The 16,326-nt window shown below is 36.6% G+C and overlaps 1 protein-coding gene across 1 annotated transcript in view; it reads left to right on the plus strand.

Moving 5' to 3' along the window:
• The window catches only part of LOC124175102 (sodium-dependent neutral amino acid transporter B(0)AT3), a 554,844-nt gene extending 545,955 nt beyond the window's left edge, over positions 1-8,889 (plus strand). Inside the window, exon 16 of the mRNA XM_046555003.1 lies at positions 8,144-8,889. Coding sequence (XP_046410959.1) covers positions 8,144-8,339 — 196 coding nt within the window. The 3' untranslated portion in view covers positions 8,340-8,889. The remainder of the gene's footprint in view (positions 1-8,143) is intronic.
• The last annotated feature ends 7,437 nt before the right edge of the window (positions 8,890-16,326 follow it).

The raw sequence follows: 16,326 nt of genomic DNA on the forward strand, positions 1-16,326 counted from the left end.
ATTTCACGATATATAAAAAATCTCACGAGCATGATGGCCCACTTGAAAATGAGCATAATGATTCATCTAATTCGGACGCGGAAGAATCGGATTTATCCGAAATAGATTCTGTGAATATCACGCGATATTTGCCACAGCATCTGAGATGCAGTTCGCATACTCTTAATTTGGTCGCAACGAGCGATTATATGAGTGCGCTAAGGTCTAACGATCGATTATGCAGTCGTCACTTAAGGGTAGTCGCGAAATGCTCGAAGCTCTGGCATAAAGCCGCATTACCAAAATCTGCGGAGATCATCGTTGCCACTGTCCATCATACATTCAGTTACCCAACGGTAACTCGATGGAACTCGTTCTATGATTCTTTGACGCAAATTTTGAATTCTAAGTCAGAGTTACCATTATTATTCGAGCTGTTAGGATTGGGAGAGTCTCTCACCCCAAACGAAATTGCGTACATGGAAGCCTTGTCATGAAACCGATCGTCCAAGCTTTGGACATACTACAAGGCGAAAATAGTTTATCATGGAATCCTTCTATCGACTCTACTAACGCTCAAACGTAAGCTTTGAGAAACTCTGCGGAAGCAGCTCAAGATGCAATCGATTTCTGGCAAATACTTGTCCAACGAGCTTTGACGAAGGGTTTGGATCAATTTTTTCGTTTGACGACACGGCCACTGATGCAATTCTAGCGCCAATATCTCATACTGCTTTCAAATTGAAGTGGTTTCACACAGTCAAAAACGCGTATAAATTTAATTTTCCTCTTACTAAAATGAGAGAAATGTTTATGCGTAGCTTAAACACGTTCAGAGACGTGATGATCACCGACTCTCCCGACGAATACAACTCAGGTTCAATTTCTTCGTTCCTAAAACTTTCGAACAACTGAGTTTTGCAACACGAATCGGGTAGTCGAAGCAGTGGCGACGACGAATTACCGATCACAGATAACGTCCAATGTGAGCTGTTGAAATACTTGGAGGACGAGAGATCAAAATTCGTGATGTTAAACGATTACCCCATTGTAAAAAAAATGTTCTTTCGGTATAATACTCCGCTCACATCTTCAGCTCCAGTGGAAAGATTGTTTTCATTCGCAAGTATCACGAATACTCCGAAACGACAGGCTCTGTCGGACAAGAACTTCGAAAGACTCGTGCTGTTGAAAAGTTTTTCGAAGACGAACACGAAGTTGAAGTAGTTTTTAACAATCAGTGTATTGTATTTCTTATTTTTGAAATTTTCAGATCAATAAATCTTAGTTACAATCGACAATGCTATTTTTAAATTATTTCCAATTCTTCGTTTAAATATTTTTGTTCTAATCTACCTAACCTGAGTAAATCATACAATCTGAAAATATATTTTTATGCAAATAGTACTCGAATCAAAATCAAAAGTTTAAAGAGTGCGTAAGAAATCAAATTTGAACTTGAAAAGTATTTGAAACTTGATACTTGACTATTTCAAGTACATGGTACTTCAAGTACTCGGTACTTCAATTACACGGTTCTTCCAGTACATTGTACTTCAAATACTCGGTACTTCAAGTATTTAGGGTACTTGTTACTTGTAATACGAGAGTACTTCAAGTACTCACAGTACTTTGTACTTTGACTTGAAGTACTTTCTGGTACTTTGCCCAGCTCTGATGCTGAACGATTACTTCCGCATAGTTTATTTCTTTCTCATTAATTATAAATAACCATAGAAATGAGTTGGTGGAGAAAGTTTCAACTAAATATTGCAAAATGATATAATATCACAAAAGTCGTTCGCTACAAGAGTTAGTTCAACGTTTAAGAAGATTCCACAATCGACTCGTTATCTTTGCTTACCAGTGATTTTAGTGTATCAAGGTTCGCTGCAGCGAATTAACAGTCAAAGTTGATGTAAAATGAAAAATCTTCTTGAGTAAGAATTTCTTCTCTGCATGCACGATGTAAGGAGACTGTAGTGTGTAGATGTTTATGTTTACCCCTTTTAATCCTTTGCTTCCGATGAGAAGCCCGTAAGACAGCAATGCCGTCTATTAAATGAGATGCGGGTGTGCAAATCATTAATCTACGAGAGAATTTTTGTTGGTTTGTTGTTACAACAAAAATTCTCTCGTAGATTAATGATTTGCACACCTGCATCTCATTTAATAGACGGCATTGCTGTCTTACGGGCTTCTCATCGGAAGCAAAGGATTGAAAGGGGTAAACATAAACATCTACACACTACAGTCTCCTTACATCGTGCATGCAGAGAAGAAATTCTTACTCATACAAATCGGGCACATGAAAACAAATTTGAACTCACTGGTTATGAGAGAAATTAAAGACAACAGAGTCAGGGCGGCTAGGTGGTCTAGTGGAGTAAGTCTCCGGTAAAGCATCGCTAGATTCCAGGTTCGATTCCTGGCTCCGTCGTTAATTTTTCAAATTCACCAGTTGTTCAAATTTACATATTCTCAACGAAAAATCTTCTTCTTCTTCTCCGCCCCTAGGCTTGGGACCTCAATAAGTGACGAACGGCTACACGGATTGAGTTCAAATTTAAACAAGAAGTCACTGCCATTGAAGTCTCGCCCCCTATTGATTTGAAAGTAAATCCGAACATGCACTTAAACGAAAAAAATTGTTGAAATCTTGAGGCACAGAACGCTGCTTGGGACCTCATTATGTATTAAGGGGTTAGGTGGGTTTCAAAATTTCAAAAAATCGAATTTTTTTTTTTTTGCTCATCTTATAATTGAATATGTTGAGAATATTCCTTTAAAATTTCAAAACGATCCGAGTCATATTCTACGAGATATAGCCTTTGGATGTTTCACCCATCAGGCTATAACCGGGCGTGACGCAGGTATATGGAGGCAGATATATCGAGGCAGCTGCTTAGCTATTGTTCGTTTATTTTTGTGATGCGAATACTAGGCTTAGGACTTGCCGGATGTAAAAAATTCTGTGGTTTGATGGATATAAGTTCCTCATTCTTGAATGCATCAACGTACAATTTTTATGTTGATAAAATACATGAGTGCGTCATAACTGTTGCCGAATCAATTTTGTTGTCTGCTGCAAATCAAGAAAAAAAATTAACGTGTGATGAAAATAATGTTGAAGATACGACAGATGTTACCGTGTCAGGTGATGGCACGTGGAAAAAACGTAGGTTTGCATCATTATACGGTGTAAGTACGATTATTTACATGTTATTTGAATGTGAATCTTCAATCGCGTTTTTCTCGAAACTACATTTTTGAAATCGGTAGTCACGATTTCTCGAAAACTTACGAACCGATCTCTTTCAAATTTTGCACACTTCTTCAAAATAACATTATCTCGTACTTGAACGAAGGAATTTTTTTTTTTTCTATTCCAAGTAATTTTTCAAGGCCATGAAGGGTGCAAATCTTACTCAAAATAAGGGTTTTTTGTTTTCAACGCCGCCAAAAATGTAATTTTTGTTTTTTTTTTTTTTCCTTCGTCCAAGTACGAGTTTTAAACATCTACTAACAGAAAATTTTTAGTTTTTGCATTTCAGATGAATCTGTCATGAGTTATCCTGACTACGCCGAGAGAACTTTTTTTTGAGGGGTCATAGCAGACGACGTGTCCACGCCTTAATTTTCAATATTTTTCAATGAAAATTTCACAAACTATTTATAAAATATGTATCTTTTATGTGTTAAATTGATGGAATGAAATATTCTGTTGATTGAGTAAAAAAAAATTCATAAAAATGTACCTATTTTGAGCTTTTGAAACCCACCTAACCCCTTAAACTGCTATGCATATTGAACTTTGAATTTGAAAATAGTGAAAGCCATTAAAATCTTGAAGCCTATTGATTTTGATGTGAATCAGAACACGTAATCAGACGTTATTACCGTTTTTCAGAAGACTTGTTAAGAGCGAACCATCGTGCCCGCCATCTTTGTAGTCAACGGCAGAGTTGATTAGTGATCAACGTAGGAATTTCCGCGGTCAGGAGCATAGACATATGCAAAATCATTTATGGTGCCTTCCGGGTCCCATATTTCTGAAATTTTCTTTGACGAGAACATGTGCAGCCCTCACGGAAAAATCCCCAACTTGGTTGTGAATTCGTACCCCTAACGTTTGTCTTATCGGAAATTAGCATCATCTATGAGTTAGGGGTACGAATTTACATTCAAGTTGGGGTTTTTTTCCATGAGGGAGAACATTAATTCTTGGGTATCAAAGACTGATTCTGTTGTAACGATGTATAGTTTTTTTGCTTTTATTTCTGTATTACAACAAACTTGTTGATGATTCATGGTAATAATTGCATACACTGAGATATGTCATTTCATCATTATTCGACATAATAACGTAGCCTTACACTGGGCTTTAAAAAGAATAGGATTACCAAATAGATCCATCAATATGTCGAAATAGAACAGAAGTACGCATTTATGTTACTATAGAAGTATACAGGATAATTACTTGTCAATTTTTTTATTTCACTTACTGTTGGTTACAAAAATTTGCAAAAAATGTTTTCAAAAACAGTTCAACACAAATATCATATATCATTAGAGTGGTCCTTAGAAAGCTTATTTGGAAAAGATCTGAAGATTGGCTACAAAATGAAAAAAAAATTGGAAAATTCTTCGAATATTGGAGATCAACAAAAACACTCGATGACGATGATTGATCGCCAACTTCAAGCAATGAATGATGAGTGCGAATTGGGAATGATGACTGATTGATTTGTGATTAAATTATAAATGTTTCATCTTTTTTTTGTGGAAATGTGAGTAATTTTGTATGCTACGGTACAATAGCTCCCTGGGAGAAGAGAGAAATATGTATCGGTGGGGAGCATGCGTACACAGCGCCATTTCATAAAATAAGGTGTGTAAAAGGACAGAGAAGGGAAAGGAGAAAAACGGGGAAAGACAAGAGAGTAAGGCAAACAAAAGCGGAAGCAAATCCGTGCAAATCTTCATCATCATAAGTTTAATACGTAATAAATAAAATGAATACTCTGCATGATAAATAAACGAAGTGTGTTGAACATTTATTTCGTCCATCCCAGCCATGTAATTTAACATTTTTATCTTCAATATTCCAAGCATTTTTCTGCCATGGTTTGAATTGTTTCAGGAGTGTCAACGTACAAAGCTATGATTTTTTCCTCATTTCCCCGTTACAATGGAAATAGTGTTCAAATAGCTGATGTAATAGTTCATTTTTCACATAGATTTTTCATCATTAGTGATTATTAGCGGTTCCTATCCAAATTCGAAACTCAAAATGCATATATGCTCACAGGCACCCGTTTTAGTTGAAATAGAATGTTAAAATTTCTGACAAATTTTTTCTAATTTCTTTTTAACCTATCTAGGAGGTTCTGAGCCGGTTCAAATAAAAAAATGACTTTTTTAAGGATCAGTTTAATAATTATACTGAACAATGCCACATGCGTTGCTTCTTGTATTGTCAAGCTGATGGCCCTCTCAAAATCAAGCGCGTACCCGACGCAGCAATCAACCTTCAACGTCAGAGTTCCTGTAAAATAAAAAACGATTATTTCGAAAATTGCTTCCCAATATCTCGTATCGGTTGTAATTTGAGAAAATGAGATACAAAAAATCATGTGCAAGTTATGTGGTATGTTGAGCTATGTCTACCTATCATCCAGTATGGTTACTAAGATGTGTACATTCACTCCATATCATCTTCGTCGCATTTCCATACTGCAGAGTATCACCTTAAGGGTTGTAATATTTCCACATGACACCATTTTTGAGCTGTTACCGTACACATTCTAGACTCCCTCAAAGTTGGCTTGTAGTATTCGCTTAGTACAATTTTGTACATTTTCAACTCAGTGCTTTCTTGGAGCCCTGGCTGGATTGATTCTGTGCCCATCGATCTTCGAGGCTGCGTTAAAGCCATCAAGCAAATAAGCTGCAGATCTCAATTATGTTCAGTATATACTTGGCACAGCAGTCTTGAAGATCAAGGTACGGTATCTAGAAAATCAAAAAAAAAATCTGCATTACGTTTCCGAAGAAGCACGGCTGTTATGCGCTAGTGTAATATTACGTAGTGCATAACATTTTCTAGTAAAAACATATAAAGTATGCAAATAAATTGTAATCTGACTGTAATTTCATAATTAAGAAAATTGCTTGCAGTTGAAATTTGGTAGTCGGATTCTTTTCCATCGTAGCACTCAACTTTGAGTATGACTCTGGTATGTTGAATTGTACAACGTTCCCAGCGCACTGACAAAGAACATCCGCGAAGTGTCTGCCTCCGATTTTGATAAAACTTGGTAGGAATGTTAAGTACGCTAAAATAAAAGATATGTATTTTTTTATATCGGCTGAAATTAATTTTTCTAGTAGTTCTTTTATTTTAGCATACTTAACATTCCTACCAAGTTTCATCAAAATCGGAGGTGGACACTTCGCGGATGTTCCTTGTGAGCTACAACAAGCTGGTGTTCAACTGAAGGAGGCATTTAATTTGCTTAATAATGCTAGAAGTGAAAGGACAGTTGATAGAGAAGATGAGTGTGACTTGTTTGGCACAATGTTGAAGTAAAAATCAAAAACGTTACCAGGATACGTACGTGGAGTATTTATGTATGAAATCAACAGGATATTTATTAGAAGAATGCGTTTCAATAATTCTACAACTGCTATTACCAATGTATCAACAATTGAACACCTGAATCCACGTACATCTTGTTATATTCTATCATCAAACAAGTCAAACTTCAACAGACCTCCATATAGTTTATCATCATATTCAGTGTCATTGTACTCATTGTAAGTACCACACGGAGAAAGCGTTTATAATATAAATGCATATCGACACTACGTATAACTTGAAAGTCTAAATATACTTCATAATGAAAGACAATACGAGAGAAGAGATTTGGTAAATGAAGCATTTGTAATGGCCTTTTCAGAAAACGATAAACCGTGAAAGTAAAGTTGTATCTATTTTATATGCATTTTCAAATTATTGATTTTAAATGAACAAAAAAAAGAAACGGACATTACACTACTTAAATGTACAAATGATTTTTTTAAACCTTTATTTCACCCTTTAAAGCTTCATTCAATGCCACACAGACTTCAAGTACAATTTTTGAAATTATTTCACTGAAAACTTTAAATACGTGGTGGAGACTTTCATAACCGTCACCAATAGCTGAATACCTCAAAGTGATTGTGAGGCGTATCATGGCTGGTATTGCTTTTCTGAAATGAGTATTCTCATTTGAAATAACTGGTGGGATTTTATTTAATAATGTAATAATTCGAATATACCCGTCAAATGAGCACAGCGAAAGCGGGTGACAGTTGACAAATAGAGTGGGACACGTGGTGTGTGTCTTGACCAATTTCGAATATATTCAGAAGAAGCAATTCTTGGGCAACGACTCTCTTGCAGAAAGAAGGTACGGAGGTTCCTGCTTCCGTAATCAAACATCAGATACCGAAGATCGGCGAACAACTTATATCTCGCAGACATTCGACGAGAGCTCTCACCAAGAGTGTATTGCCGGCATCAAATTGCCAATGTAATCCACGTGTCCAAAACATTAGGAGTCCTAGTATCACTGCAGGCATGTGTACATTGCTGATGCTATGTTTCGAGACTCATCCCGTTCAGCACTTATGTTCTACATTTCAACTACGTAATCCCTAGTCGTCAAAATACGATACCTTGCAAGACCTTGTCTTAGTATAATTTACCTCTTCTGAAATATCTGAACGAGAGCTCTATAATATACTATTTAAATGTGTAACTGCAACGTTTATCTTTTATATTCGATTGACGTAATTATCCTGGGATAATTTATATGTAGTTCATATTTATATATGTAGCTCCATACGTACTTGACACGTAACACAATCGGTATGTGTTTCTTATCTTGAAGTTTTCCGTGTGGGCAATTACCTAGCTGCCGGCGAAACGCCGTTCGTACCGTTAACTCAGAAGGAATCCTGGAATACCTAAATTTTTGTTTTTAATAAATTTTACTTTTACTTCTTATACTTGAATTTTACCTACATTTCATTTTTCATCTTTCAACGAATGTGTTGTACTCCCTGTCTGAAATAAAGAACCAAACTAATTTGAACAAATCTTCACTCTCCGCAGATACTTTGGTATCCTGATAATAGACGACAATGAGAAGGCCTGGTTTCCTGCCGCAGATTTGAAAGAATTTCACGGAATCGTACCCCATGAAGTCACTGCATCAGAGACGCTGCTTTTCTGCATTCGGAGTGACGGAAGTGAAGGTCTTTGCTGCCCGACAGGAGGCTCACACGATGATGATGATGATCTTACATAAGTTCTGGGAGAACTGCTCTCGTACAGACTACTCGTGCCTACCAAGTGACTGAAATCAATATCTTGAGAGGGGAAGATGGAGAAGATCGGGGTGAAAGAGAGAAAGAGAGAGAGAGGCAGAGATGTGTCTAGACGATATACACGATCCGGATAATACGGGTGATACAGATATGTGAAAGGGAAAAGTTTTGTTACGTTTCAATTTCCAGTATCATACGTGGAAAAATTCATTAATAAGACGAATAGAAATAAAATTAAATCCTGTAAAGTTTTTGAAAAAAATTCTAATACTTTTTCAAATCCTTGAAAACGTTTCGGAGGATTCCGGTAAAAACATGTTGGGAATTATTCAATTAGTTAAACGTATGACAAAACTGTCCACAATCGAATTTGGAATTCTTTTCTAATCTTTTTGAGTTCATTTGACCAGTTTTTCGTGGAAATCTAAAAATAATCTGAGTTTAGATTAAAACTGAAATATCAAACAGATTTCCAAAGTTGCTTGAAAAAAATTCTACCTACTTTTGTTCTCAGATAGGATCACTCTTTTGGCGTTTCTTACAAGTTTAGCATAATTTTACTATCGTCTTTCAAGAATCTTTGTATTGAATGTTTAAAATAGAAACTCAACAAAAAACGAAGTTTCATGAATTCTTCAGTAGACATTCTCGGTGTGATTGAGTTGTCATCGTGATTGTGCTCAACTTTTAACAGCAACCATCTCCATTTGGAGGTACCATTTTAATTATACAGATGACCTTCACTGATGTGGTAGGGTATTTTACAGATTTCATGATAAAATAGATCACGCGATGTGTTTTCATACATATAATCATTTTCATGCTATTGTCTCATTAACGTCATTATCACATTGAGTATTAGTAGAATATCTATATAGTGCATGAATCGAAACAAATTATTTATCGATGTAAATACGACAAAATATGAAGTGCATGATTATCAGTTGTAAACGTACTGCATGTACTGTATCTGTTATATTAACTCGTAATTGCAATTATCACTCATTCTACTCGATCTTTCACCTCAATTCGGTTGAACGGGGGTGTCCACTATTCTAATAGTTACTTGAATATTCGAATTAAGATTCACGCACCTACAGAAAAATGTGTTAAGATTATCTGTGAAGTGAATCAAAGAACGTTGATCACATGATATCTCCACATATTTGCTGTATTCAGTGGTACTCTAGCAATAGAAACCATGTCTTTTCATGAAAACTACAATATCAAACTAGTTGATTAAAATTCATTACAGATTCCTAGTAAAACACTCAAAATTAATGAAGGATTACTATCGTAGAGTTAGATACTTACTTATTATTTTAATGAAATCACACAGTAGTCGAACTAGTCGAACAGTTTTTATCAGTATGACAGTAATCATTATATTGTTATATCCATAAATCACGTTCAAAGTATACTTCTCTGTCACCAAGTTATTAATCCTTTATTGAGCACCGTCTTCATTATGTCTTAACCATCGTCACTTTGTACGGTGGTTTTAGCATGTGAATGCTGAATATAGAAGTGATTTTTCAAAATGTTATTGAGGTAGATCTACAGAGGTGGATTTTGACGAATTTTGGGCTACCCGTGTAATCTGCCACTAGAGTTACACAGATTGTGCCAGACGATAATGGTGGCGTTAATTCGGTCAAACCCCACCTCCGTAAGTGTCGGTGCTAAATGAACCTAAAAATAAAAATGCTGTCTACTAATAATAACGTTGTTTCGAGACAGCCGTCAACTTTCGCTTTTGACGTTAAAATTCACACATATTCATGGAATGTTGCGAATCTGTGCACAATATTATGACATTTTAAATACATATTTAATTTGATTACACATCCAATAACAAATTAGTTTTGTATTGAGTAATTCGGAAAAAACGGGTGTAGCCATCGCAGGATACTGGTCAAAAGTAAATTCTTAGACGTTCTCACATTGAATTCATTTTGAGTGGAATGTAGATTTCAGAAGAATACATTTATGGATGCTACCGGTAAATATAGTGGTATCTTACGCGGGTCGCACGTTGAGCCCATTTGCTGGTCCAGTCATTATATGCATCTGAAAGCGCAAGTAAATCGAACGGGGTAATTTTTACACATTGTATCGGAGGGGCTTAGAAAAGAAAAAATCCCGAATTTTTTTGCCAGGATTTCCGATATGTTTTCGTCGCCATCTTGAAAAAGGAGATCATCGTGTTTTTGCTATAACTCGGTTCTCCGTCGTGGTACAAAAATTTCTACTGAATACTTTTTTCTTGATTTGCTTCCATTTTTTTCTTCCGTTTATAACAAGAAATTTTCATGGAAAAAATGTTCAAGGTTTCTCCAGCCACTCAGGTTTCTCCTGCATTTGGCTGATGCTTATTATTTGTTCACAAATTGTTTTAGCTCTGCTTATAGGGTTTGGTTGAAATAAGTAATAAACTCCAATCTTTATTTTCCTCTGTACGTGTGCTACGTGCACCTTTGTGATAATCTGTTTTACTTGGTATTCGACGCTGGGAAGTGATTATGTATGGTCTACAGATGACCTTGTACCGTGTGTCCATGAGGAAAGTGCGCACCTTATGCGCGTGCGTCACGTCGTTAGAATTGTATTGGCTGACAATTACCGCCTGATTAAACAGCTGACGCAATACCAATTGCGACTGTCAGAAATGTCCCGAGGATCTCACCGTTACTCGTAGGCAACTGCTGTCGGTGTTGTAACGAAAAACAGTTCGTCGATTCGGAGCTGATTCGAAGTAAAATAAATCAGACGCACGTTATCGGCAAGAGTGAGACCTGGAGTAGTTGTACAACACTGACAATGAGCCATATCCGGGAACGATCCCTGGTGATCTTAAGTCTAACAGGCAGTCACGGTTAAGGCCCTGGTTGGTAGTTTTAGATTGTAGTACGCAAATTGAAGAGGAACATCAGTTACGATTTTTTGCAACCATAGGAGAAATGCGACTATGGAGCATACCCGAGTCCATGAAATAGAAGCAAGCACTGGGGAAACTCCGTGTCTTCTTGATTGATTGATCTTTCTTTTTACTCATTACAGGAAGTCCTTATACTTAATTAATTCTTTCGGATATGAGTCAGAAGGTAGACATTCAAAATAACGTGGTGCCTTTATAAGCCAAAGGCTTCGAGAGAACCACACACGTTGCCATATACGGTTAGTTTGGTTATTTTCTTTCTTCAAGACATGTCTCTGGATTATATGCTGGTTATTTTAACATGAACTTGATGGGAATAGTATATTTCGACACATGAGGTCAAACGAGCGTTTTGCGCACTACGAGTTTGGCCTCGCGTATCGAACACTATTTTTCTTTATGAATGTAATGCACAATCCGAGATCTGTGAAATTCATTCGTAAATTACTCACAACGGCTGATCTAACCTGTATAACTCGGTATACTCACAATGACAGCAGTCCGCAAACCAAACCGCTTAGTAATTACAGCAGTGCGCAAAGTATTTTGCAAACCGGTGGTAACATTTTGCTTACTGGTGAATTTATTTTGCGCACTGGTTAAAGGATGTTGCGCACCGTCTTCGCGCACAGTGCGGCAATCGGCCATATTGTACGCCTGTAAACGGTGGGCAAACGAGGATTTTGCATGCTTGAGTGAAGAAAAAATATTCTCTCTATTTGTTTTGAAACAAATTCTTCTCTGAGGAGGGCCTGTACCTGCGGCCGAAACGTTGGAAAGAATAGCTGCGTTTTATTCATAATCTGCATATCCAAAATTTTCTTCAGAATTTAATTTCGTGGTCAAGACTTCTTTCATAATTCCACAATATTTAGGCATGGAGAGAATTTTAAGTATGAATATTTGTTGTATTGCTTATGCAAAATCGACGTAAGATATAGGAATTTCAGGATAATCGAGGTATTGTTACGAAAATTCGCATAGTGACTACGAAAATGCCGAGTTCATATATCTTTTCAGAATAACTCATAAGAATATTAGAATCTTACATTAAAAGAATTACAGTGTATGTAAGTATTACATGTATATGTATATTGTGACGTGGATTTTTATTGTACCTCGGCCACTCGGAGAAATGACCGAGAACTTATCGCGTACACAATAATTTGGCGGCCCACGATGTAGGCTGAAAAAAATTAAATCTTGCAAAAGATATCGCGAGATTCTGTTGGGCGCCTGACGTGATTAATAGGCCCCGAAATCGTTATTGCGCTAGACCTCGGGAATCTACTCGGTAGCTCTGTACTGCGGAGAAGGGAGGAATAATTTTCGGGAAGAGAGACACTCGACAACAACACGCTATTTAACAAAAATAAAATAAAACAATATATTTTACGACAGCGATAATAAAAAATAAAAAAAAGAATAATTCAAAATTCGCTTTTCGCGATGCAAAATCAAACAAACAGAACTGAGAAAAACCAACTATATAAGAAACCTTAAGCCTACTTGCGCTAGTAGCATACTTAATGATAAACGATAGGACAAAAACTAAAAACAAAATCTTACTCGACGTGCTAACTGCAATTGTCCTCTACTAAATACAGCGCTAATCGCCAAATTTAACAATAAGCTAGAGGGCAGAAATACAAAGCAACCTATGGCTTGATGCGCTAACCGCCATCCTCCTCAATTCCACTACAGCGCTAATCGCAACTCTAATTATTATCTGTCATTACACTTTTCTTAACGTTAATCTGATGACGCTTATCGCAACGCATTTGCTTGTTGATCCGTATCCGCGATTACCCAAAGTTAACAAGTCGCGCCGCTAAACCGAGCGGTCACGCACGACGATACGCGACTTACACGAGAGGTGACATTTCGCATACGTAAACTCGACGAGATCTCATGCAACGGAATTTGGCTGCACTCAATTTGAAAACAAAAATGACTCAACTCAAAACCGTGACTCTATTCTAGACTTTACATGAACAAAATTCACTCTACGCGTTATCGCGAGAACTTAGGCTACGGCCATCAAACAAGATCGGCAAACAAATTTCGAGTGCTCTACTAACTCAATTATAAACTAGCTAACCGTTGATCGGTGTGCCAACCTAAATCGTTCTTGAAATATCTTCGCGAAGAATTAATAGTGCTTATCGCTTCGCAGCCACACCAGAAAACTGCATACGCCGGTTTCCGCCATTATGCATAATGGTGTGCATGCACTCACACAAAAATTGTTCTCTACTTTTTTTTTTTCTTTTATATCTTGACGCGGTTAGCTCGCACTGTCGCCAGGACTCAAGTGAGGGGCCTCGCCAATCGGAGTTGAGAACCGAACATGCTTCGAACATAGGCGCTATCAATCATGAAAAGTTCTCCCGATCTAATTGGTTTTCGTTTCACGAAAGTCTTGTAGCCTAACTTGTAGCTATCGTTGACTTCCGCTGTCGTGGAACGCTGATTGGCTGTCTGGTTTTCCGGAGTTCCATCGTTTGGCAGTGGCGTGGTGTCGGCTCGCGAGGCTACACGATGTCACCGTGTTGAGGGGCGACTACGGCTCACTGACCAACCACGGAAATCTCGTCCGCCTTGGTTTCCCTCGCGGCAGAGCTCTACGTTGGCGCTCTCTCCTTAGCCTCGTGTGAACTCCGCGACTGTGGTCCGATAACGTTGTTGAATCTGCTCTCGATACCGTGTGTGGTGTTGCATTTTGTCGAAACAAAGAAAAAAATAAATAAACAAAAATCCTGAAAAGTCTTATATGCCAGCGTGTAAAGTGTCCCCTCTCAGAGTTTCAGATGCGTGACCCTCGTCCTGGTGCTCTTTTTCGAAATTATTAGCGATTGCAATCCCGAAATCCCTAATTTTGGGTTCCGCCTAGGGTCTGGGGAGCCGTTTGGAACGCGCATAAAAATGCCACATCACAATATATCCATATATATATATATACCACGAAATGCGAAATATTATGTGGGAAACTTGAACAATTTGAAAATTCTGATTTAAGTTTCTAAGTCCGACAGAGCTCCCATGAAAAAATCGTCAACAAAACTAAAAAATTGAATTATTAAAAACTTCAAAAATTTCTATAGCCACAAGATTTTCTTTCATTAAGCTCAAATTTGGAAAGTCGTATTTTTTATAACCTACTTTCTTAAAAAAAATCAGCAGCGGAATCGCTGACCCAAGCCCGCAGGCTGCGGTCGAAAAGTATTGGACGTACCCATATATATATATATGAGGTATTCCACACCATTTTACCTAATTGGTGAAGGTCACCGACGCCGATCTTGGTATCAATTTTTTTCTCAATTCGTCTATCGGAAAAAAAATAGCACGTGTTCGGCCGTTTTTCGATTAGGCCACCTGTGTCGATTTTATGAATTTTCCGATTTTTCAACTTTTTCGAAACAGACTTTTTTCAACTGGTTCTATCTTCAAGAGCTTTCATTCTTTTCAAAAAATGATACAAGTATAAAATGTGTCAATAAGTCCGAGCTTACTGAAAAAAATTTTTGAAAATTTTTCCAACCACACAATTCTGAAATTTTTTCGAAAAAAAAAAATCTAAATTTTTTGATTTGCGATACCTTCGATTTTCCTGAAACTTTTTACTTGCATTCGACCAGTTACAATCAAGTTTTCCTCCAAAGGAAATTATGGACTTCCGATCCGTTCGGGAGTTACACCGTCATGAGTGCGGAAAAATTGGAAATATCTTACGGAAATCAATCTTAACTTCGATCAGACAAAGGGCATAGCCGGATAAGCAGGTCGAATCGGCCCCCGCTGAATTTTTTGTCGGTACTTCAGAGATCAATTTGGACCCAAATGAAAATAATTCAGTGAAAATTTCAGCTATTAATCTTAAACGGTTTCCGAGTAATTGAAAAAAAACCTATTTTTTAGTACTTTTTTTTTTTTAATAGTAAAATTAAAAATTTTTTTTTGCTGATTTTTTTTTAGATACTTACGAGTAAAAGCTGTGAAAAAAATTTTTTTTTATGATTTCTAGACTAATAGCCGATTTTTAAACTAAAAAACAAAATTACAATTATTTTTTTTTATGCCTATTTTAAAACATGCAATCACCAAATTTGGACAGAATACGTCTTTTATACCCCTCTGTACTCAGAAATTTTTTCGATTGTTTTGGTTTGGTGCAACGTCATGAAAAAAATTAAAAACCAATTTTTTGTTAATTATTTTATATTTCAACTGCTTAGAACACTACTTACAACTAATTATAAAATGTATTTATTCATAAAAATATTCATCAAAAACGTAAGTGGTCATCAAAATATTTGTTAATATTTTCGTCAATCTTCATCACTGTCTTCATTAATAACTACACAGCGCCCGGTATTATTGAAAATGCGACTTAAAAGGATCATACCAGCTTTCTCAAGCAGTGTCATACTTAGCTGAGATGATGGATGAAGATAATAATATAAGCCTTCAGTACGTAAGATCGGCTGAAAACATACTTAGATTTCAAGTAAGATCTCGGCATATTAATGCAAAAACATATCGCTGCTTCATTAAGTATCATCGTGGCGAAAATGGAGTTTACGGAATTTCTCGATATTGCTGTGATTGTGCCAACAGTCGGCGTACAGTTGGTTGTTGTTCGCATGTGGCAGCTATTATTTATTACCTATAACATGCTAGATATTTATCGAGAATTGTAAGACCAGCAGAGATTTTAAGTCGCATTTTCAATAATACCGGGCGCTGTGTAGTTATTAATGAAGACAGTGATGAAGATTGACGAAAATATTAACAAATGTTTTGATGACCACTTACGTTTTTAATGAATATTTTTATGAATAAATACATTTTATAATTAGTTGTAAGTAGTGTTCTAAGCAGTTGAAATATAAATAATTAACAAAAAATTGGTTTTTAATTTTTTTCATGACGTTGCACCAAACCAAAAAAATTGAAAAAATTCCCGAGTACAGAGGGGTATAAAAGACGTATTCTGTCCAAATTTGGTAATTGCATGTTTTAAAATA

The sequence above is a fragment of the Neodiprion fabricii genome, chromosome 2, assembly GCF_021155785.1.
Source record: "Neodiprion fabricii isolate iyNeoFabr1 chromosome 2, iyNeoFabr1.1, whole genome shotgun sequence".
NCBI lineage: Eukaryota > Metazoa > Arthropoda > Insecta > Hymenoptera > Diprionidae > Neodiprion > Neodiprion fabricii.